The sequence below is a fragment of the Calidris pugnax genome, unplaced genomic scaffold, assembly GCF_001431845.1.
Source record: "Calidris pugnax isolate Ruff unplaced genomic scaffold, ASM143184v1 scaffold54, whole genome shotgun sequence".
In the NCBI taxonomy this organism is placed as follows: domain Eukaryota; kingdom Metazoa; phylum Chordata; class Aves; order Charadriiformes; family Scolopacidae; genus Calidris; species Calidris pugnax.
The window spans coordinates 10,045,152-10,069,760 of record NW_015090864.1 but is presented as its reverse complement, the minus strand read 5'-3'; the positions used below and the strand labels follow the sequence as shown (position 1 = coordinate 10,069,760).

General features: G+C 39.0%; 1 protein-coding gene across 4 annotated transcripts in view; it reads left to right on the top strand.

Annotated features, from left to right (window-relative positions):
• DIP2C (disco interacting protein 2 homolog C) overlaps positions 1-24,609 on the top strand; it is a 190,638-nt gene that overhangs the window by 153,768 nt on the left and 12,261 nt on the right. For 3 of the 4 annotated variants that reach the window (XM_014945016.1, XM_014945015.1, XM_014945018.1), the window contains 3 exons: positions 643-813; positions 6,800-6,829; positions 8,525-8,586. In XM_014945016.1, coding sequence (XP_014800502.1) covers positions 643-813; positions 6,800-6,829; positions 8,525-8,586 — 263 coding nt within the window. The remainder of the gene's footprint in view (positions 1-642; positions 814-6,799; positions 6,830-8,524; positions 8,587-24,609) is intronic. The other variant, XM_014945017.1, reaches the window with a different exon arrangement.

Below are 24,609 nucleotides of genomic sequence, written 5' to 3'. Positions count from 1 at the left end.
TGTTTTATGAATTCCCTGATTATATGAAGTACTAGTTTGGTTTTGGCCTCTGTAGTTAAATAATCACATACTTAAAAGTACTGTGTTGTTTTAACTGGATTGTTCTCATTGTAGGGGGAAATGGAGGGAAGGTGTATATCTTCTTTTTTTTTTCCTCAGAATTAAAAGCCATGCAACCAGTTAACATTTCTGAAGTCATCTAGATTTTCCAGTATGCTACTGAAAAAGATTAGATCTTGGGATACTGATATTAATGATGTCTTCAGCCCTTACCATCCTCGCTTAATAGTTTCCTAATCAGTTTTTCCAAGGCTAGACACTGCTTCCTGTTTGCTATTATTCACTGGCTTTCTGAATTAATATTGGGAAATTGCATTCCCCCCACTTCAGAATTAGCATACCCATCTCATCCTACGTGCTAACGTTGAGATGACAAGCAGGTATGTCTGCTCTTCTACAGCTATTAGACTATCATCTGGCCATCTGGCCTCCAGGAAGGATGGAAATTATACTGGCACCTTAGACTGTATTCCACTATTCCTCTTGAATCGTAATACCTACATAATTCACTTAAGTACTACTAACTATTTTTCATTATATCTGCCCATTTGTGGCCTTTGTTATATTTTAACTTCTTTTTAGGCAAGGGGACTGGACCTTTCTCGTGTACGGACATGTGTAGTAGTGGCTGAAGAACGACCTCGGATAGCTCTTACTCAGTCATTTTCAAAATTATTTAAAGACCTTGGTCTCCATCCCCGGGCTGTCAGCACATCACTTGGCTGTAGAGTTAACCTGGCAATATGTTTGCAGGTAAGATTTTTCACTCCTGGAGCTCAAAGTTATTTTAAGAAAATGGTTTTCAGTAAGAAGCATTCATTATATTTCCTTTGGCTGCTTGGTTGTAGACATACTAAGAAAATGCATGTGGTACTTAATGTTCTTGCATATACGGGTAGCAAATTTCTGTTACTTTGTCAACTATTCATCCCTCTCATGTTGCAGTCATAGCATTTATCCTGCCCATGAATACAGTAATTCAGAGAAGTGCATGGTAGTGACAGAATGCATACTCGTACTCCAAAAATAGTATTTAGCCATGTAATGTAAAATCCAGTTTACAAGTCCTTACCTTAGTATGTTAAAAAATAAATTCCTTCCATTTATAGAATAATTCCAACCATTACTTAACTAGATAGATAGATAATTTATGCACACAGTTTATTGCTTACAATGGAAAATTCTTGGAGAATGCAAGTTAAATCCTATATTATCCCTGGGTAATTTCTTCTGATTAGTGCACCAAAACAGAATGAAAGATTTTTTATTTTATTACATTTTTCTAATCTAGAATAAAGAATCTCATTTATATCATGACTCTAATACACGTCTTGGTCTATGATAAATAGATAAGGAACCTGAAGACATGCTTTCCTGATCTGTGCCTCATTTTTATGACTCCTGATCTCTTTCTGTCCTTCCAAATCTGGTATCAGAACTTCATATATTATTCCTGTAATAATACCACAGGTGTCCTACTCAGATGTAATATGATTTCTGACTTAATAATCTTTTTGAAGAATACAAGAATCATCTAATGCATTGGTAACTGCATTGACTGGGAAGTTCCACATCCATTTGGTCATCTACGATGTTACCCCTAGTTTACATTAAAGGATTTCTTATGCATGTAACATGCATAGTTGCTTAGGTGTGGAAGCCATAACAGATCTTCTCAGTGACACTACAAATAAGGCACTTGCTATTCTTTTCCTGGTTATAAATGTAAAGATTTTTTTATTTTTTTAAAAAATGGGACAAATACAGGTTACGGGTTCAGCACAGACCGATACCTCTGTGGTTTATGCCTGCCTTAGCCTCTTGCCCTTTTCGACATCACTAAAGAATCCTGGCTTTCATCAGACCTTGGCTAAAAGTGACCTTGTATTTCAGCGTGTTACCAGAATATGAATACATGAGGTATCCCACATCTCCAGTACTGCTTGCTTTCTCTCTGACTACCAGCAGAGTATCCCTTCAGCCCAGGGTGACGTTAATTATTATTATCAAATATCATACATGTGACAAGGCAAAGCTGAGCAGGGTTAAAACTCATTCTGTGTCCCAGAGGTAGAGTTCTTTACTTTGACATTATGTAATTGCTTCCATAAATATTACCCAGGACTAAAAGTTTTAAGAAAAACTCCTGTCTTCTCAAAAGCAGTACTTGAATCCTTCAAAACAGTTTTACCCTAACAAAACTTAATACACTGTCTTGAGAGAAAAATACATCTTGTGGGTTAGAAATGTCTATGAATTCAAGCAGCATCTTCTCCCGTATTTCTGTCATGAAATACGGGGAGAGCAAGAGGCTGGGGAGTGACACAGTCAGGAAAGCTGTCCCAAGCTGACCTGGGATATCCCATACCATATAATGTCATGCTCAGCATTAAAAAACTGGGGGATGGTCTTCCAAAGTAGCCATTGCTCAGAGACTGGCTGGGCATCATTACTCAGAAAAACGGGGTGTCATAATCAGTGTGGAGTTAGGCTAGATTTTTGCTTGACTATGTATATCTGCCTTTTGACTGTGTTAACTCCTTAGCTGAAGTTTGTTTCTTAGATGGCTCTTTACAGAAATGGTTGAGAGAGTTATGGAATCAATCTGTAAAAGTGGATAACTATCTGAAGGAATATTATTAATGATACTGACTATGAATTTAAGAACAGCAGAGAATGAGAGCCTTGAGTAAGCTGATTAACAGCCTGGCTGATCATACAACTTAGTGTCAGGCTTCATTGGGTTCTACTAAGATGTTGTATCTCAGTCCATAGGACAAGCTAAAAGCCATACGCTGTTTAAAGAGTGTTGTGGCTGGAACACAGAAAGACATTTCAGAACAGGCTGCATTTAGTAATGATACCGTTCCAAGTGGAATGGGTTTTGAAGTATTTAAGCCGAGGGTAGTTTGGCAAGTTTTAAAGGGATTTGGAAAATTACTGAAGATGTTACTTACAAGCATCACCACAAAACATATCATTTTGATAGAGCATATAAAGATATGGGATTGCATCCTTTGAAGCATCTGGTAGTAGACATTGCCAAAGACTGGATACTGAATTACACTGAGTGCTCTTTCCAAACTGTCTGGAAGTTTATGGCTAGTGATATTCCAGAATAGCTTGTGGGCTATTCTATTTTCTGGGCTGAGGAACAGAATGAATTTTAATCCTTGATCAACAATGTTCCTGAAATTATCATTGTCTCAAATATGCTCCAGAAATGGGTCATGATTTCTGAATTCTTCACATTGCATAAAAATACTTGTAAAGATGTTTGAGTCAACAGCATCTGCATTTGTTTTTTTTTTTTTCCAAGTTGTGTCATCCATGAGATCACCGCATGGTTCCTGGAACACTATCTTCCACAGGGATAACTATTATCCAGCTTATTCTTCGGTTCTAAAATATGTATCTACTAAATACCTTTCTAAACATAACTCAATATTCAGCTATTAACCCTTACCAGCCGAAAGCCTATCCCAGCCTTTCTTCTGTATGGGCTGCCTCTAACACAACTTGGTTGATCTTTGATACCTTCTTCATTTCATTTCCAATTTTTTGAACAAATTTAAGACTGAAGTGTTTCAAGAGGAAGGTATCCTGATTTCTCCAAAAAGCTTTTACTGTTGTTCCCCCCTTGAAAAAGAAAGAGAGAGGAGGGGGGCTGTACGTGTAATTATTTGTGTGTGTATAAAAACTTCATAGCAGAATTTGGTCTTTTATTAAAGATTATTTTAAAAAGAAAATAATTGTGATGGTCTCTTTGGTACAAAAGAGCCTTAGTCTACCAAATTGTCTTAATTTCAGGATTAAGATCACTGACAGACTAATGCATTGTCATTTGTATTCATTTCCTCTCAAATTCAGAGCAAATTTACTATATTTCTTTTGATGTAGTCATTTTGGACTAGATTTTGAGAGATGTGCTTTTGTAAATAAATAATTCTCTCCATTTTTAGGCACTTAAATACCATTAATATCTGACCTTTTATGGCTGTATACTCACAGATAATGGTCCAGGGATTTCTGAGACTAAAAGATTGCATCCAGCATATTTTAATTCTCATTAACTAGCATCTTAGCATTCTTGAGAGAGAGAAAAATAGATATGAAAAGTACCCTATTTCTTAGAACAGCACAGATGTTTCTCTAGGATTTTAGCTAATTTCCATTTAAACACTTGAAATAAATATTTCCATTTAATTCAACCTGCTTCTCAATTCTAGTTGAGGAAAAACTTCTAAAAGTTGTTCATTTTCCTTAGTTAACCCTGAAAATGTACTAACAAATCAAGCTAGAGCAGGAGATCAGGATTCATCTTGCTGCTTTTATGTCACCTCTCAGTGAGATGGCAAGGTTAAATGACTTATCCAATATCCATCTATAGTCAGTAGAATCAAAGAAATACTTCAGGAGAGAGCTTCATTCAGCCTATCTCATGCCCATCTTGGGATGGGATTTATCAACATCAGGAGATGCTTCCTACTTATACTGCACACTTTAATCTTTGATGGCTGAAGTTACATTAAATTACTTCTTCCCTCACTGTCTATCAAAGGGAACTTTGTTAGTAAATTTAGGACTTAATGGTTTTTTCCTTAGTGATAGATCACATTTTTTGAGGATCTTCCATATTAGAAGCAATAAGGGACAGCTCTGTGAAGAGTGTAACCATGCACTTTATCAGAGGTATGATTCACACTTTGCAATGTGGTACAGCTCTTGGTGAGTTCCTTCAGATTCTGTGTTTTCCCACCTCACTATGAGTCATGCCATGAAGCTCTTTTCACAGCTCCAGCTGCTGTGCTTGCCTGTGTGAGATTGTTAAGTGACATCAAAAATTCCATTTCTGAGCATCACTGGAGCAGAAGTAGCTTCAGAATAAACATTGAGGTCGCATCCTTAGATAGCAAAGCAGAAAAAAAAAACCTCCAAAACAACAGTTATTTTTAAATTCTTCGGACTTCTGATTGCCTAATTCCTGGGTTTTAGCTCTGGGAGAGGAGGATAGAGCATGGAGCTTGGCCTTTGACTTCAGTGGAAATTATGGACAGGCTGTGTGTCGTCACATGGTCATCCCTACTGCTGACTCGTTGGGATTAGTTTTGATCTGCAATGTTTTCCCAGAGAATAAAAGCCTGGCATGTTGCAGAGGTTTGCACGGACCAGGGGTGGTTCAGTGGTGGCAGCCTAAGCAGGGGCAGGGCACTTACTAATTCCAAGGCATATGACTTACTATGTACTTGTTTTCAGACAGAAAATGATGTTTGGCCCAATTTATTTCCTTGAATACTACTTGGCATGTCCTTAGTAAGTACCAGATACAACAGAAGTCATGTTGCTTTTTTCCTGTTACCAGCATTACAGATGCTCTCTATCTCTGTCTTGCAAAATAAACGTGCACACACAAATTCAGTCCGTCGCCCTGGTCTTGGCCAGGACTCTGCTTCTTTTGAAATGCTTTCAGAGTATCTCAGCTGCACCTGGCCACTGAAGGCTGATGCTGAAACTTCAACTGCTGTTTCTCAAACCCTTCCTTACTTAAAAGCCATATGAGGCTCTGGTACTTTGAGTCCTCACTGGATCTGCAGTGTAGCCACAGGCAAGGAATTGTATAACTGATGGGTTTCAGCAATTCTCCTGCTTTCTTGCCGTTACACTGCAGTGTTCAACCTCAATTACTAGTAATATTTCTGTTTTGGGGCAGCAATGGAATAAGCGGATCCATCCTATTTTTTGAAATGCTTCATCTTCCCCCGCATCCAAAATAAACCTATTTTAAGATGCTACTGTGGCAAGACTTTGCAAGAATTGAGAAGTTTGATGAGAGGGATGTGGGATGCCAGTGGTCTCAGAGGTGTTTATTTTCACGAGTTGTAGGGCAAGTCCCACTGCAGCCATGTGGTGTTAGATGCTCCATGTGACAGCAGTTGCTTAGGACTAGTCACCGCTGTCTTTTGTCGCTTTGCTGCGTTATCGATCGTGGTGGAGTACTGATGGGGTTTTATCAGCTTTTAATTGTACTGGTCTTTATATGCATTATGCTGTTTATCATAGCAAATAGACTAAGAATGAAGAATTGTTGAACTATGAAGTTACTCATTTAGTTATGATCTTCTAGTAATTAGGTTGTGCACAAAGCCTTGGTTTTATTTCATTTTTAGGGCAGGTGTATCTGTATGAAACAAGGTGTAAGTATCTTTCTCTGTTGTATACTAATTTATTTTTTTTTCCAAAAAGAGAGTTTACTTTTGATTTCCAGATGGCATCACTTACAAACTTCTTTTAGTAGTGAAATGGCAGACCTGGAACCCCTGTGTCAATGGATGTGCATTAAAATAGCAGGGCCACAAAGTTTACTGACTTCTTCACCAAAAACAAAAATGAAAAAAATCAGTATGCTAGACACATGTTTTCCACTAACAACATTGTCTGTAGTGTCCTAAAACCATTTAAGTCTGTTTGTCCAAGGTTAGCAGTCTACAGCTGTCTCTTCTGTTGCTCTACTAAAATGTTGACACCTCATTTTTTACTTTTTTTAACCTTTAATGGTATAATGGTTAATTTGTAAAATTCCTGTATTTGACATTGTTTTTCTTTTTATTTTACTCCCTGCTTTTTGCATTCTCCTCTTTTTTTTTCTCCCACCCTTCATTCCCATTTTTTTATTATTATTTTCGTCTTGTGTTACCTTCTTTCCTTCTCTCCCTCATCCCTGCTATTCCTGCTGCTATAGCCTCACAGGCTGGGGAAGCTGGCCGAGCAGGTAGGGGATTTTCATGTTCCCTCAATACCCACCTATCAGCTTCCAACAGTGGGACAGACTAGAAATTGAGTCTGGAGATGTGGGGATTTTCAGATCCTTCTATGAAATTATAAAAAAGTCCAGTATAGCTTTACCTGGATGCAGGTTTCATCAAATATTAGCTGTCTGTTGTAACTTCTTCATTCACACTGAAAATAACAAATACCATTGTGATTGTCTTTGATTTTCAAACTTGACTGTTTCCATTATTTTATGAATCAACTCGGGTTTAGTTTTATTTTTAAAGATAACAAATTTCTCCTTGGTTTTGTTTTGTTTTTTTTTTAACATTGCATATATTTCAAATAAGTTCTCCACTCAGCACTAGTCTGTTACACTGCTGAGTTTACTAGTAGACTGAAAATCGTGTTGTTAATAGCTAGAGAGGATATTGTATCTTGTATTGTGTATAACAAGCTAAAGAGGCTAACATGCATGTGCAGCTCTATTACTCTTTTTCTCCTCTGGTGGTGGGTCACTATCAATATCTGTACAGTAAGTATCAATTGGTAGGGGTAACTCTTTTCCCCTTTAGACACAAAAATTCTCTATTTGTGCAACTTGATTGCAATTTTTAGTACTCGACAAATTGTGGAACTACCAGTCAGCATTGGAGAAATGCAAAATTTAGCCCTAGACATTCCTAATGTGAAGAATTATACTCTATAATATATCCCAACTGGGGCAGAAATCATTAGGAGTTGACGTTGCCCACTGTTTTAAGTAGTAAACATCTAAATAACTGATAAAGGAGTTCCTGCACCTGTAGATTACCAGGGTTAGGTGAATTTATCTGCTGAAAAGAAAATTTCCAAAGTTCCATTGTTCCAAAGTGGAAGTTGTGCTTTTCTTCAGGCTTTCTGCTTAGCAGTGATGTGAGGTATTGTGCAAAAAGAGCCCTAGACTGGAGCATTGAGAATTCACATGATGTTCAGTGGTGATGAGTTTGAAGTTTTGGATAAGGGAAGATTATAGCAGGTTACAAAACTGCAGCAAAGCTGTGGGTGGAAAGGCCTAAAAGCCTGTGTCATCTCTGCATGAAGGGAAACTAAAATTAGTCTACTGCTTTTCAAGTAACTAAATATTGTGACATAAAGCAAGGATTTAAATTATGCAGTGGAAGACTGAAAAGGAACAGAATAATTGCTTACAGACCTTCAGTCCACATTGGTTCATGTCATGCGTGCTACCTTTACTATCTTTAGCTTCAAGTATATTCTCTGTTGCATGTATGGAAGACTCTCAGTAAACCATGCTTCACATTCCTGACCATGTGCTTCTGCCATTAAACTGTGTCTCCTCAGCAATTTCTGCGTTCCTTTATATGGCAAAATGTGTTTAACATTTTTTTGTATGTATCCACGTGCTGATTACTTGGCCTTTTGTAGCAAATAAAACCTACGTTGACACGTGTTTGGTTAAGTAGTACGGTTGCTTGATGTTTTCCCGAACCCCAAGGTAACAAGTGCCTGATGGTAGGTATGATTTTCAGTGCTCTTTCTGATTCTGTGAAGCTGAGCTTTGGTGAATAGCTTAAATATAACTTGTCATTTGATTAGCATAATTAGCAGTGAAATGAATGTTCGGTTATTTGGGGGGTAAAACTCTTCTTCTCACAGCCTTCAGGTTCTGATTAGCTGATGTTGTTGTTTACAGGGAACATCCGGACCAGATCCCACCACAGTGTATGTTGATATGAGGGCACTGAGGCATGACAGGTCGGAACCACCTTTTTTCTTTTTCTCTAATACACACAATTTAACAGAGTTTCTAACAAAAAAGCTACTTCAGGACATCTCACAGTCCCTGAAAACCTTTGTAGCGTTCATAAATAATTTGTGCTAACTCCTACCATTGAGCAGGAATAGACATTTTTATTAGTTGGTTAATAAATTTTACCACTGATAAAACTGAAACATCTGACATCACCACTGCAATGAGTAACAAGATTCCCTGCTTTTATTGCCTTCAGGATTTCATGACACTTGTACTGGGCTGGTGCAGCCCAGCCAGTCTCTAAGAAATGAAGTCCCGTTGGGCCTCTTATCTTCACAGAGGTTCTTCTTCCCGGGCTGGCAGATGTTAGCCAGTGGGGAGACCACAGGGAGGGGTTTGCTGCAATTCTTCATGCTGCAAGGCAACGAGGAAATGGATTATTGGCTTCAGCCGCTGTGAGCAACCACATTCTGTAACTGGGGGTATTTTCTAGTTCCATCCTTAATGTTAGATGTCTTACAAGAAGTGAGAACTAAAATTTACCCTTAGTGGTATTAAGAAGACATAAAAATCTTATGGTCAGAGGGAAACTTCTGATCTTAGGTGTAATTTTAGAAAATACCCATGCACATATATTTCAGTTTACCAATACTCAGGTCAAAAGGCTAGCAGGTAGTCTCTTTACAAAATTTTAACAAAATAAAAAGTTTTCTATTAACTCTGGAAAAGGTGAACATTTGATTGACAGTGTTCACCAGTCCTGACTCCTTTAAAAAAATTATTATCCAAATAGGGTTGGTTTTTTTCCTTTTTTTTTTTTTTTCCTTTTTTTTCATTCTTTTGCTTTCATCCTTCTTAAAAGCTTAATAGGGAATTTGCTTCCCTCAGGTGAATATCAGTTTTGGCTTTATCAAAGTGACTGACTCAGCTTGCAGGGTGCACAGCTCAGGGCACTGCAGACCCAAATCACCCTCTGGGTAGTTAAGTTAGCTACACATATAGGTATTTTCTTATAGCACAGGGACTTGGGCGGGTGAAAGAAAGGAACTGCAAGATACTTGATTCTTACCATTTCTTTATGCCTTTTGCACACAATGTTACCAACAGTAATGGTTATGTTTGTTCCGTGCTTTGGGATGCTACTGTCTGCATAACTTAGCCATGGAAAACTTGCCCTCCTGGCCCAACAGCTGTGGAACTGTGTAGATACAGTCCATGCTCATACACAACCCAGAAAAAAAAAAGGCCTTTTTCATAAAATGCCATTATCGTTATATGAGCCTGCTATCTCTGCATTGCGCTTTTGAAAGGAGAATTACTTGAGAAGGTGCATGATTTATGTTGTAAAAAAGAAATGAGGAGTGGAGCATTTCCTTGGCTCAGAGCAGAGCAGACACTGTGACCAGGACAGATCTCGTCCAGCCTAAAGTGGTCTCCTGGGCTTCTGCTGCGGTCACTGGAAAGGTGCACACACTACCAGTGCATCGTAGCTATCTATCTCAGACAGGCACCAGCGTGGGATGAATTGACCTTTAAGGTACCTTTCTTTCTGTATTGATGAGGAAGGAAGCTTACATGACTAACTTGGGAAATCAAATGTTTATTTTTTAATAGACACAGTAAGCTGAGACTTATTTACCCATAGTGTTTTGTCCAGTCGCACAGCTCTGAAAGGGTTGAAGTTAAGTTGAGCACAGTGTAAAAAGATAAGTGTAGGCATCATTCAAGTGCAGGAGAAAGAGCTAATGAAACATTAAAAATAAAGTGGTAGATATAGAGAGGAAAGAAAAAGGAAAATGTAGATTAACTCCTTATTTGGAATTATTTTTTCTAGAGAAGAAATATTGCTTGCAAGGGAAGTATATAGAAACAAATATATATAGAAAGAGAACATAACATTCACAGTTAGTTAATAAAAATTATAAACAATGAAAATAGATTTGTATATATTTATATAGAGGAAGTAAGATTTACTGTTCATAAAAGCTGCAAAAACAATGGATATACTATTTCCCTGCCTTAGCATGTCATTGAGAAGTGGGCGTCATTATCAAGATCAGACTTTGCAGTGTATTAATTTATATTTGGTGACTAGTTGTACAGAACATGAAAGATGATCTTTAGAGTTGGCTTCTCAGTTTGTGGTAATGTAGATTTTAATTTGATGGATTAAAGCTGTGCCTCATTTACTCAATCCTGTGGAATTTAGAATTAGATTCATGGGTCATAAATTAGGGGAGAAAACTTTATTTGACGTAGTCTCTTTGCACTTGCTGTTTCTAACCATTTTAGTGGCACTGAGTGTCAGTATTGCTTAACAGTAACTGAAAGATTGCTGTACATAGCTGTGAGACCATATAGTAACAACCCACCGAGCCTTTGCAGGTCAGCCAGTCCATTAACAATATGAAAAAATTACACTGGTTCATCCTTTGAGATACTCAAATCCTATTTGCATCTATAAAAAATTAATAATCAGTTTGAATACAACTATTTCAAGCTCCTAGAATGGTTAGAGTTGGAATGGACCTTAAAGATCATCAAGCTCCAACCCCTCTGCCATGGGCAGGGATTTGCACGCTTCGCAGCTTATGAAAATGTTGTTGTTTGATAGGAGTTCAGGTCAAAATACCTGTGCTATGTACAATTGTGGTAGAGTTTGGTTGGTTGACCAAACTAGAGATTTTCTTCCAGCTCTCACTGGATTTGGATGGTTTGCTTCTTAGCTCAGGTTGGAGGTTCTCAAGCAGCTTTGTGTTTTTGCCTCGGTGTGGTTTTGAGCCACCAGCCCACTGGTTTAGCTGCTGGGACTCTTGCAGCTCTGGCCATAGCTGCCAGCTGAGGGAGATGGCTGGGACTGGGCTCACCTAGAGGTTCAGGAAACTTGTTCCAAGGGCTGCAACCTTTTGGTCGGTGGCTGGCATCAGTTTTGACACAGGAAAAAGGGCTTGATTGCCTAACTGTGAGCGTCTAGTGCAGTTTTAGATGCTAGAGCTACTCCAGCAGGATCTCCCATGGAGCTCGTGTCATATTTGCTAGCACTAATGAGATGCCCCAGGCACCCTGTGCTGTCTCAAATGGCATTAGGCACCTCTGTTTGGAAACTGAGGAACATCCTAATAGCAAGAGTATACAGCTCTGGTTGCTCTTGGTGACAATACATCAGTATTGTTGTACTTGGTGTCTCATTGATTTTCTAAGAATCGGAGTGTCCTCAGGATGGCCAAGAAAGAGAGAGCAAAGACAGGCAAGTCCCACCTGGGCTGTTCAATAAAAAACCAGGAGAAGACTCCTGAGTTAGCACGAAGAGGCTGATGTGCCCCTGCATTGCAGCGCAGTGCAGTTTAGAGAAGTTATCTCGGATCCAAAGGGTAAAGTAGGTGGATTAATGGTTCACCGGGCCTGAGCTGGCCTGGCGGCAGGCTGTGCTGGCACGGCACGGCTGGTCCCCGTTGCTGACTCACTGAGCAGCTCAGGTCGTGGAAATGTGCCCGTGTGCCTCTGCAGGGAGGGCAGATGCAGCAAAACTCCAGGTGCGAGCAGCCCATCGGGTGGTTGGCTGCATTTCTCTGCCTCTGGGAAAATGACTTTATACCCCTCCTAAATAAAAAGAAATAGAATAAATATATTCATATTCTTGTCCCGGTGGTTTTCACATCACTCCATTATAATTTTTAGACCAGTCATGTTCTCCCCAGAAAGATTTTCAGGTGGTTAAGTGCAAGATACCTAAATATGCTAAAAGCTGAGAAGTGCTTGGAAGATATAAGAGAGAGACTCTTTTCTCATCATACCAGAACACCATATACTTGAAATATGTTGGCCTTTATAACACGTACGTGCTTTTGTAGCAGTAAAGATGGAAATTTAAAGCCCAAGAATCCCTTCTATCCAGGATATTCTAAAACAATATGTACATGTGTTTATAAAATGAAAAATGTCCAACAAAAAGTACATCTCTGATATTAGCATAAAAATTTCATGGCCTCTTCAACCTTAACAGCAGGTTAGTTCTCGGTAGAAAAATTACCTATTGGCAAAACGAGCCGCTTCATCAAACTGAGACTAGACCTCATGTATTCCAAAACAAACCTTCCTTTCACATAAACAGGGCAAAAATATTTTTTAAGTGTTCTTCAGGAGGTCAGGCTGGATTTTCAAATGTTTCAATACATTTGCAGGTATTCTAAACCGCATTTTTTTAGAATAATTCAAAAATGTTTTCAAAATGTTACTGATTTAACCTGCTAATTTAAATTTTGAAATTACCTTAAGTTTGAAACTAAGCTGGTATGAATAAAAAATAAAATATCATGAAAAATGTTGGAATATTTTAACTGCTTTGAATTTTTTCCTTAAATTTTCAGGGGATTTTTTTTCCTACATTTCTGTGTCAGAGGTTTTAATTAGTGAGCTTAAGCATCCATCTGATGATGGCCGAGGAAGATCACTGATCTTCTCCTAAAGTTGAAACTTCCTGCAAATCCTGTACAGATAAACATCCCCTTGCATCCTAATAATCTCTTCTATAGCAAAACCTTATCCATAAAGAAAAAAAGGATTCTGAAAATCACTGTCCTGCCTTAAGTGGGGCAAGAAAAGATCTACTTTGATATTGGAGTTTATTTTAAAAGGACAAAAAAGTAAAAGGAAATAAGTTCATTGCAAGCTGTGTCTACCCCCAAAAGCAGGTAAAAATGTCACCAGTTGTCTTGTTCAGTAGCAGGTAGTGACAATTTATGAGCTGGAGTGGAGGCTTAGACTTCCAGTGGGAGAGAGCCACTAATCAAGTCACATACGTATTGATGAAGATTTTGATACCGTTTTGCATGCATTTGAAATAGACAGCTTCCCCTTATTATGATTAAAGAATGTATTTAAGTCGATTATTGAACTACATCCACATTTTGTACCAAACTGAGCAGGAATTAAGACTTTAAACCAGTGTTAGTAAACACTGTTCTCAATTTTATTTGATGCTATCTCTAGTTTCATATATGCAGGCATCCTTAGTCCTCATATCCTTCTGATCCTGTCTTTAAATTCCAGTATTCCCTTTTGTCAAATAATAGGTGCATTAAATGATTATTTAAATTATTCAGGTTCATTTAGTTAAGTCTGTATTTTTTTCACTAGGATCAGAAAAATGGAGAATTTAATTTATTAAATCCTTTTGTGGTTTACTAGATTTCCTTTTGAGCTACATGTAATGATGAGCTAGTTGGAAAGTTTCTTGGTCACAGACATGGTGAGGCAGCTGGCACCAAAGAAGAAGCCAAATCCAGATGTAGGATATTGCCAAATAGATTAGAAGCACGAAGATGTATTTGGGTTCCAGTTATTAATTATTTAGTCTGGATGTCGTTCAATGTGTGGCTTACGGTGTCCATAGTCTCTCACTGAAATACACTCCATCATTAGAACAGTTATTCAAATCTGATTACCTTCTGCATGTATTAAACAAACAGTTTGTGGAGCTTACAAATAGGTGTCTTCTCTTATGTGGTCACTGACATCTTAGAGTGATGCAAATTAGTGTATCTCTTAAAAAGAAGTGACCCTTGTATATCTTATGTCATTATCAGACTGGATTTCTTAGGAAGTTGTTTGTATGTTATGCTAAACCTTATTTTTTGTTTTGGACTTCAGGGGAATTCAAAGAGCTCTGAACTTCCATCAGACTTGCTCATTGTCTCCTAGACAAAGGTGATTTTTGAGAATGGAAAATGCAAATCTCATTCCCCAAGAAAAAAGGGAACACTTGTAGCATTTCAAAAATATGTGAAAACAGTTACCAAGGTTTTATTTTTATAGATTGCTTATACGCTGAGCCCAGTCTCAAATGCAGGCTCTGTCAAAAGGAATCAGTTAAGGCTTTGGCTTCATTTTAATATATTCCAGTATTTCAGACTTCATGCAGGAAAAGAAAAATAGCCTTTTATTCTGGCTGTCAATTGTTTATCCTTCTCCTCCATATTTTACTGAAACTTCCACATTGTGTATACATTGTTTTGGGTAATACCAAGCAGCAAAGCCACGGGGGCTTTTTTTCTAATTCTCAAACACTTCTACTCCGTCTGCTTTGAAAAATACTTTTATTATAGGGTTACCAGACAAAAGAACTACTTAGCTAAATTATTATCTACGCTATAGCCGCAGCAGTGCTCTGTAGTGCGGTCACGGCATGGAGGATAACCGTTTTATAGTCACATAGTAGGGAAAAGAGACTGGGGGGAGATACGTCAGAAGGAGACATGCTAATGGCAAGTGACACTAAAATAGTTACCTTGTGTGAAACTTTAATTGATTAATCACACTTGAAAGCCATTTGCCAATGGTAGCAAAAGGGGAATTTTGAAGAGCACTCCCTGATGCGCCGGGGAGCAGTGAGTGCTTTTTCCAGCTCTTGTAATGGGTTACAGCATACAGAGCCCAGCCGCAGGTTACAGGAAATCCCAGTCCCCAATTATTTACTCTGTGTGGGGTCCAAAGGGGTAGTTAAAATGTATTATTGTCCCCTTTGACGCTTAGCCACCTTTTCCTTTGCTGCGAGGCTCAGTAGGTTAAGTGTGTAGAGCATTTCGAGGCTTGAAGTGCTATATACCTGGTGAACTGTTCAAAACATAGACCTCACAAGTTATTGGCCTCAGCCACCAGTGCTTTATCATCGAATCATTGAATGGTTTGGGTTGGAAGGGATCTTAAAGATCATCAAGTTCTAACTCCTCTGCCATGGGCAGGGACACCTCCCACTAGACCTGGTTGCTCATTTATATGCAGTAAGGTTATTTAAGAATTGAATTGTCAAGCAGTACCTCTGTAGTGTAATGCCATTCAGATCATCCTGAGCTGTGAGGTCCTTCTCATATAGGTGGCTCCAATTCCAAGTTTCTCACATCACCCATTCTATTTTCATTTAGATTGTCTCTTGCTTTAGCTGTTTGGGTTTTTTTTCTGTTACCACAGAAACAGTTTTTTCATGGAAAAATGAAAAGGCTTTCACCTCTGTGAAGTTGGTAGAAGAGGTAACTCAGGTGGGAGGAGGAAGAGTTAAGATCTTCAAAATAAAACTCAAAAGTCCTTCAAAGTTTTAAGTATGATAAGTGATGATGCAGTTTGATTTTGAGGAGTCTTCGGAGAAACGTCTAGCATTTAGGCGTTTTGCCCATTATCTTGCAGAATCTCATTAGTGAGTTTAAGCTGTCTGTCATGTCTGTCTTGGTTTTGCTCGGGAGAAGATTCAGCCTTGGCCTTTTAGCAGCATTGTGTTGTGTTGCTGCCTTGCAAACACTGCTGTCTCCAAAATTTCCTTGGCACTGTTTCTGATCTATGGGAGACAAATCTCCTAGAAAGAAAAGTTAATTTGGGCTGATAAACATCATATCAACACTTCCAGTTCTGACTTAGAGAAGTCCAATCTGTCTGGAGTGGAGGAAGGGTTCTCTCTTGCTCTTCCTGACCGCGTTGGGGAATGAACCAAGAGACTTGTTCAACCTCTGTGTGCTGGATAGTCAGTGATTAAGAATTAAGCTTAGGAAACTGAAGAAGAGCAATTGTCATCTAAGGGATTGCACTGTTTACGTATGAGAATCCAGAGTTATAACAAAATTTGTAAATGTACCTATTTTAAGAGCTTTGAAAGATGCTTCATGTTTCCAGGAATAAAGTAACTTCTGTTGCAGGGCAGGAGAAAGGGACAAACATCCAATAACTTCCAGATGAAAGGTCCTGATCTCTCTGAGCTGTGAGACTAAACTAGGGGGATGGGAGCTCTACAAAGCAATTTCTGTGCTTTCTAAGGCAAGATTACTAGCTCTTGAAGTATTTCCTCCCTTGAAACAAGTCTATTTCTTCCTTGATAAAGTCATCTTCAAGGGATCAGAATATTATGATTTTAGTGGAACAGAACAATAAGAGTTGGCTCTAAATGTGGTTTTTGAAAGAGGATGTGGTTTAGCATACTGTAACTACAAATCAAGAAATTCCAGTTATATTTCCCTGGAGGGCCTAGGGGAAAGAGAACACTGTCGTCTGTACTAAGTAAGATGGAGACAAAGGGAAGACAAAAAGCTGTAGCTTTCCAGGAAAGTAGGTGTACTGCGTGTATGTTTGTGTAATTGTCTGCAAGTGCCATTTGCACGTGATTCTTCAAACATGAGTAAAAACACTAGATGGAAAATGGTTCCATTTTTGTTTGTTTTTACAAGCCAGTTTTGACTTTCCCAATAGTATTGCAGCTTATTAAAATACAGCAACATTTCTATTCCTGAAAATGTCTGATGCTGTTAAAAAAAAAGGGGATTTCCCATTTCAGAGTATACTGAGCTGCTTTGCTGTACAAGGTCCTTCACTTTCAATCATGCTCCTTAGAGAAGCTGGGATTTGATAAAGCAAGCTGACCCCTTACATTTCGGAGGAAGATTTATTAAAAATTCTTCTTCCTTTTTTCCTCCCTATAAGCCATACTTCTTTCTTTCTCTTGCCCAGAGTCTAACCATACAGTTACAGGAATGTCCTAAAAAAATGGAATTTTCATTTTTCCATTTTCTTTACAGATAAAATGTATTATGTATTTGATTTTTTATAGTGTATTCTGAATCATAATTTGCTTTGTTTCCCTCATTTTAGTATATACTACTAGTGGAGCACTACTAAACAGTGATTTTAAAAATGTAAGATTTGGAGCGAGCCTTTGTAGCTTCTACAGACCTGCCCACAGACCAGTGTGCTATAAGAGATGGACCTTCCTGAGTGCTTTACATCCCTCTTTCCCCTCTTCTCTTGCCAGCCTTTGTGGGAGGACAGGGCCTCTGCTGTCCCACACGCTGACAGTTTTTTGTGACAAATAATTTAGCGGAGGGTGCTGTGCTGGTGGTTACCCCTGGGAAATGGGATCCACTCCAACTTTGCTAGCCTTGGGCACTCATTTGGCTCCTGTGTCAGTAGAGTCTCTGGCTGTAGGAATATTGAGTAGTTAGGGTTGGGAGGGAGAGCTCTGAAAAACAGTAAAAGCATCCTATATTTATATAAGAATCTGTCACCAGGTTAGAGATGTAACATCCTCTTAAATGGCTCTCTTCAATAGCTCTTAATATGTTCCTTCAAGCCTCACATATCCTTCTTAATATTGCATGTACTAGAAGTGTCTGCAGAAGATGAGCTTACTTACGTGAAGAGTCTTGTGGAGCTCAGCCAGGGTTGCCAATAAGTCTCCCGTGAAAGGACAGTCCCTTTTCAGTGCCTTCAGGTGTACGAGGCACTGCTGCTCTTGGCACCACTGACCTTTTCTTCTGAGTGGTAATCTGCAGTTTTAATTCAAATGAAAAAATAGCTCTGCGTGTTGAAGTTTTCCATGCACAGGAAATGTCCCTGGTGGTTGTTAAGGAGAGGGAACTTCATATTTTTCCCTAAAAATGCAGGGTGAGTCAGCTGGTGGTGTGAATTTTGAAGGTTGTAGCAAGATAAGGGGGTAGGGGAAAGAGAATGCCTTGATTTCAGAAATTCCTCCTCTTACTATATTGTGTAAATGTAGAATATGAATATTGCATTGGGTAAGCTAAAATTATTTTCATCATTTGTTAACAACAAATAAGCTTAGATGAGGAGTTTTCCCTATGTGTGGAGTCTCTTTTCTCAGTTGGTTACAAAAGTGTTACGAAATAGAAAAAGCATATTACATTGAACAGCATCATTATATCACAATTGTGATTATGAAGAGTGTTGTAAAAACAATTAGTGATACACACCATGTCCTGGGAGGTTTGTAATCTAAATAAAAAGATAACAGCTGAGAGCAGCATTATGCCTGTTTCTGCAAATACAAACCTGAAGCACAGAGAAGGGCGATGCTGTGCCTGATGGGCACACAGGTGTGAGGTAGGGCCAGGAGGGAGAGCAGATTCTCCAGAGTCCTGGTCCACTGCCTTCACTTGAAATAGTTGTGTATAGTACTGTACACAAGGTACAGAGTTAATTTAAACAAATTTAATGGAGTTCATGCATAAGGAAAGCTGAGCATTTTAAAGTACTCCAAGGTTGAAAACAGACATAAACATGGCTTTAGTTTTTTTATATAAATTCCCATAGTCTTATATGATAAAATTGCAGTTACTTTTTTTTGATCTCTGAAGATTTGAATAGGAGGCAGGAACCAGAGTTCCTGCCTCATATTGATTTCTCTGCAATTTTCTGAACTTTTTTTAATCCTTGTGTAACCTTTTCTGCTTCTTTGTTCAGTCATCTGAAGGATTGGAGGCTGTTTGCTTTTGACCTCAGGGAGTTTGGGATGTGAAGTGTAATTTATGGTGAAGAAAAGTCTTCACGTTAAAGAAAGTGATTTAGTGCTAATTCTTAAACTGAACTTGTTGGTTATGGAATTAACAGGATTAAAATATGCCCTAGACATATAGAAGATTTAATTGTTGTTCATTTTGTTGGCTAAAGTTTGCCTCAATCCAAAGCTCCCTTTTTCAGTCTCAGTTGTACTTATCCATTATCTGAATTTGTCATGTGATGCTCTGAGGGAACCAGGGTGATGCAGGGAAACTCTTCTTCATTATCTAGATTTTTCCTTCAGGCTAAGTGTTCAGCTGTGCCATTTTGCTACTTTTCTGATCTGGCTGTTTGAACTGGGTATGTCATTTTGGAAAGCAGAGTTTATGTGCTTTGATCCATATTTCCTTTTTTGGTAGAACGAGCTCACTGACTCAACGGCACCATCTCAACGGTAGACAGCGATATAGATCTGAAAGGTGTTGATGGTGGCAATAGTTCCTAGCCATTTGAGTCAAAACTGGGGAGTCGCTGTGCTGTGGATATAGATACACAAAAGCATATGTGCTCTCTGGCATCGAGTGCATTACAATTAGATTTTGTTAAAATTTCTAATGAATTAGGTGGTTTTCTTTTTTTCACCAGAAAAGATGGTTTTGTTGAAATCAGAAGAGGCAGGTTTTGCAGATCTTTTTCAGCTTAAGGAAGAAGACAGAATTCTCAAAGTGGTCAAAACAACCTACTTTTTATTTTTTTTGCTCATGATAGTGGCTACAGTATTTTCAGTCTGGAGAGTAAATTAACTTACATTTCAAAACAAAAAAACCTGAAACACTAAACATAAATAACCTCTTTTTCTGACCTGCAACATTTTTTTTTCCAGATTCTGTTTGCAGCTACCTTCTATATCTCACTTTTTTTCCCCCAGTTTAATACACAAAAATTTTCAAACCATCAATTTTTTGTAGGGTATGAAAATATCCACTTTTTTGCCACAAGCTCAACTTCTAATGTAAAACGACAATCAGCAAAAACTTAAGAAATAGGGCTGGAATGAAATGAAAGAGATATTAGCTGTTTCTTTCTGCCACAGAAAGTCTACGGACAAGGAGTGGACTTAGGAGACATATATTTGTATTTTCTACATATACAGTGTATTTTCAATATATGGAGGGTTATACTTGCATCACATCCTATCTATTTCTTCTCTACTTTTTTTTTTTTCTGAAGTTTTTTGAGAGTGGCAGCATCCTAAACGGATACTGAAATAAATTTGTGTGCAAAATAGCACACTGAAGATACACAAACCAAAAAGCTGGACTTCCAAGCTGGCAGGACTGCAAAATGGCATGGTGTGAGAACAGACCGCTCAAGATAGGAGGAAGAATAATAATTAAGGGTGGGAAGGGTGAATGGGAAAATAAGAGCTTGAGATGATGGACGATGCAGTGCTTCAGTGCCCCAGCCTGGCTGACAGCAGCAGATGCTGGCACACTGGTGAGGAAGAGGGCAGTTACCATGGCTCTGCTTGTGGGAATGGCTATAAAGGGAAGAAGAAAGTTCAAGATGTGGGTTTTGGCCAAGTGTTAGGGTAAAAGGCAAATTCTCTAGCTGAGTTATATTTAACAAGAAAAGGGACAGTGGGAAAATCTCTCTTGAATTGGAGGTGGAGAGCTAGTTAGAAATAACAAGAGGAAGCTAAGAACAGTTCGTGCCAAGCATCGCAGTAAAAAGATTCCTGACTATGAAATACATTCAGCTGAGAAATAAACTCTGAAGGGAAGTAGAAGCAGCACTATCATTTGAAATACTATAACCGGAGTAGACAAAGCACTCGAAAGCGCACTGCAGGGAACAGTCTTTTTTTGGCAGAGAGCAAGTCTTGGATGACCTAATAGCTTCTTTCCATCTCTATTAGAATCACGGAATCCAAAGCCTTTCTCAGAGCAACAGCACAGCCGGCTTTGAAGGTTTGCCCAGTTTTGGCATCGTAACGTTGGTTAGTACCACTCTGCACGCTCCAGCCCCTGCAGATTCCCAAAGCAATAGTTAATAGCTCTGCTGACAAACTCTCTCATTAGTGCGAAATACTAGCAAGCTGTGGAATGTATTTTGGAGAGTTTTCATCACCAAAAGGACCAAAAGAATATAAACAAAATTTGCAGTTTCATATAAGATAGTTGGGCAGAAAGACATTGTTACTGTATTTCAGTATCCCCTTTGCTGCGCAGTGATTCCAGTGCCAGTTAGTGCTGGCTTGCCAGTTTTCATTCTGAAATCAGATTTCACTCCTACTTTTCTATATTTTCTATATTTTCTATAATAAGTGTTTGATTTAAAGGAGGTGAAATCTGTCCAGTGTATTAAATTTTAACAAGAAGAGAAGTTTAGCACATAGTGGTGTTGTGGCTGCATTGCCTATTAAATCCAAGTAGCCAAACTTTGAAACGTAGGCAGCTTTTTTAAGTCCACAGCTCTAGTTAAAGATTTTTTTTTAAGAAAAAAAACTAATTCTTGGGAATGAGTGAAGAAAATTCCCAAAATTATACTGCCTTATACTACACCATGTAAATTCTGCAGATTCCTTGCATATCACTGTTGCTTATAGCTTTGTAACAGTGCAATAATTCTTAAACGTCTTCTGCCTCTTCCCTCCAGTGAGATATTTTGGTGGGAGAGAAATTCTGTGTCCGCCCTACATTGGGTCACTCGTTTGTGTTTTCCCTCTCAGCTTGGCTGCAAACTACCAGAAGGTGCAAAAGTAGCTTTTACGCCCAAGGGCAGCATTTTTCTCCCATCCACTTGATTTTCAGGCTCTTTGCCCAGGCTGGCTCTACTGCCGTGTTCTCCTCTGCCCTTCCCAGCACGGCTCGGAGGCAGCAGAAGGCAGCGGGAAGGCTCTGTACTCACTTGGTAAGAGGTGGTTCTCACTCCCAGCAAAGAATGGTGGGAGCACTCCAGAGAAACATGATTTTCCCTTTCTAGACCTCTGGGAGCACCTTGTGATTGTTGTGAATTTGGAGAAGGTTTGCTAACAGTGTCCTAAGAAGGCTGTAAGGAGTAAGTGGGTTTCTTTGCCGGCATCACCTGGGTAATTCCAAGGCATTGTTTTTCAAGGGTCTGTCTGTGCTCTACCTCTTGACCTCGCCTGCCAGTCCAGCCTCGATAGTGCTGCTGCTCACTCGAGAAGGAAGGCGAAAAGAAGTTTTCAATCGTGCCTGCTGTCTGTGTTTGTCAGTGGAAAAAGGGAAATCTCTTGGGGACAAGTGGGAACAATTGAATTATTTTATGCTGAGGCACAGTAAAACTCATTTTAAAAATTATTGCCTAATGTCCATAATTTATTCTCAGTACTGGTCCCAGTAGAGTTACTAAGACTATTACGCACTTAAAATTAAGTAGGCACATAGGAGTCAGTAACATCAGAATTTAATGTTTTACTTCTATTTTTTTTAAAATCTTTTTGTGGCAAAATATCTTTTCTTGTTTCAGAGTTGTTAGTGGTTTAACAGCATGTTCCCAAATGGATTGCGAGCTTAGCAGAAAGTTTTTGAAAGGGAGTCCAAGTTCTTCAGCATTAACAAGGCCCTCGCAGAAAACCTCCAGGAAATGCCGTTTCTATGTTTAGTGCGCTGCCGGGATAGCTCTGTAGGGATGTGAGGCAGAAAGCACAGAGTGGGAGAGGTTTAACAGAATCGGAAACTGAGAAATTACGCCTCCTGGATTGTCATGTGCTAAAAAATCAGACGAGGTTAAAGGAAATAGGTGGAGAAGGGAACTGGAAGAATATGCTCGTGATAATGAGAACAAGGTGGGAAGCACAGATGCTGAAAGCAAAGTGAAAAGAGATGGTCAGATTTATGAATGTTGATTCATTTCCAGTAGTCACTTCATTGACTATTGAATGTATAGCTTTATAGTATGTGATTTCTGCTAGGTCTGGAGTTCAGCAACACTTCATTGAGGCATGTCTTAATAACAGGAAAGGAGCAAAGGCCAACAGAATCTCTGGGCAGCTGGACAGCTCTGACATACTCTTTTCCTGCCCCGGAGGTTTATTGCTACTGTTATCCAAATTAAATTCTTTTTAAACCAATCTTAAATTCAAATAAAAGTATTTCCTGACCTTTGTTACACCATCTTTCTTACCACTGCTTATGGCTGAGGTCTTTTCAATTGTCTTAAAAAAAGACTAAATCTATTTGACAAATGTTGGTAAATAATAAATTAGCTAACTCTGTTAAATGAGATACCGAGTGGTTGAGACGACGGCTAGTTCTTCTAAGAACAGCTGCCTGTCTGCAAATGCATATCTAAAGGTTGGAGATGTCAGTTGTTTGGAAAAACTCATTTAAAGGCATTTTATATTTCTCCACTAATCCGGATTTTACAGAACAAAGATACATATACAAAGGTAGAAATACAGGGATTGTTAACAACTGGCTTTTGCAATATTTGATTTTTTTTTCATTGTGCACAGAGTTATTTTTAAAGCCTTAGCTACATACACCTAAATACCTAAGATTTAGCTTGCCATTTGAACAGCAATACAAGTGTGGCTTATGTAGACATACCCTTTATAAAATAGCAATAATCGAGCCTTGCATGTGCACCTTAGAGGGAAACTCCTGTGGCCTGGGTTTCTGCTGCCCTGTATCTGTGTCCTTGGTTGAACAGATGGATGTTGAAGCTTCACTGCTTTTACTGTGAAGCCAGTGGTGGCCCCACTGTCCTTCAGATGGTGGGAAGCTCAACAGAAAATGATGCAGTAACTGTGAGCATATGTGTACACCTGTAACACAACACAGGTTTAAGAGAGCAATGCGGTGTAAAACAAGGACAAAACAAAAGTAAAGATAACATTCAGAAGTGGTCATTAGAGCAACAGGCTCTGTCTTGGGGTTTCATGACAGTCGAACAAATATTGGAATGTGGTTCCTGTTATGCACCTTGCAGGAGAGCAGGTCAGGCTGCAGCTTCCCAGCCATGCCCGCTGCAGGTGGTGCCCTTTTGTAGGGCACTTTATATCCTTTTCCTCACAAAATGACTTGGAAAATCAGTCTGAAACTGCTGGGTGTTTGGGTTGTTGCTGTTAGCTCGAGGAGCTGCTTGCACTGGTGTGCAATGCTTTAGGGCTTAGCCCTGCCCCGTCCATCAAGGTTGAGAGACTTCCCAGAACTGCAGATAAAACACTATTCACTATTCCTGCCTTGACCTCAACAGTCCCAGCTTTTATAGAAGACTTTTGGAGCAAAGAAATAGTAAGAAAAAAAAGAAAAAAAGGAAGATCTTTTTCCATGTCCTTTATGTTGAGGGGCTGAACTTGCCAAAGCTTTGTTCTTCTCCAAAGGGACCTCTAGCTGAGGTCTCTCTGTGTCTCATCCCTCCTTTCCCAAATGGAGTACTGCAGTACTCTGGCTATTAAAAGATCTCAAAACAGGCCAAAAAAGATCTATCATGCTGCTCGTAACAGACTACAGTTTTATGATCAGTTTAACCGGATCCAGTTCTCCACTCGGCTACTCCTAGCTGTGTTTTCCTCTCTTCTGATGTTTCACCTTTACCTTTTACAGGGTCGGGGTTTGGGCATCTTGTGTTATTTTTTATTTCTTTCTAATCACAGAGCTGAGGGGAGGAAGGGGGTAAGAACAGCTCTTTTGACTGAAGTCCAGATTTAGATTGGTTAAGTGGATTATGAAAAATGTGGGAAGAGTGGGAAGTTTAAAGTTTTCATGGGCTGTTAGAGTTTTTAA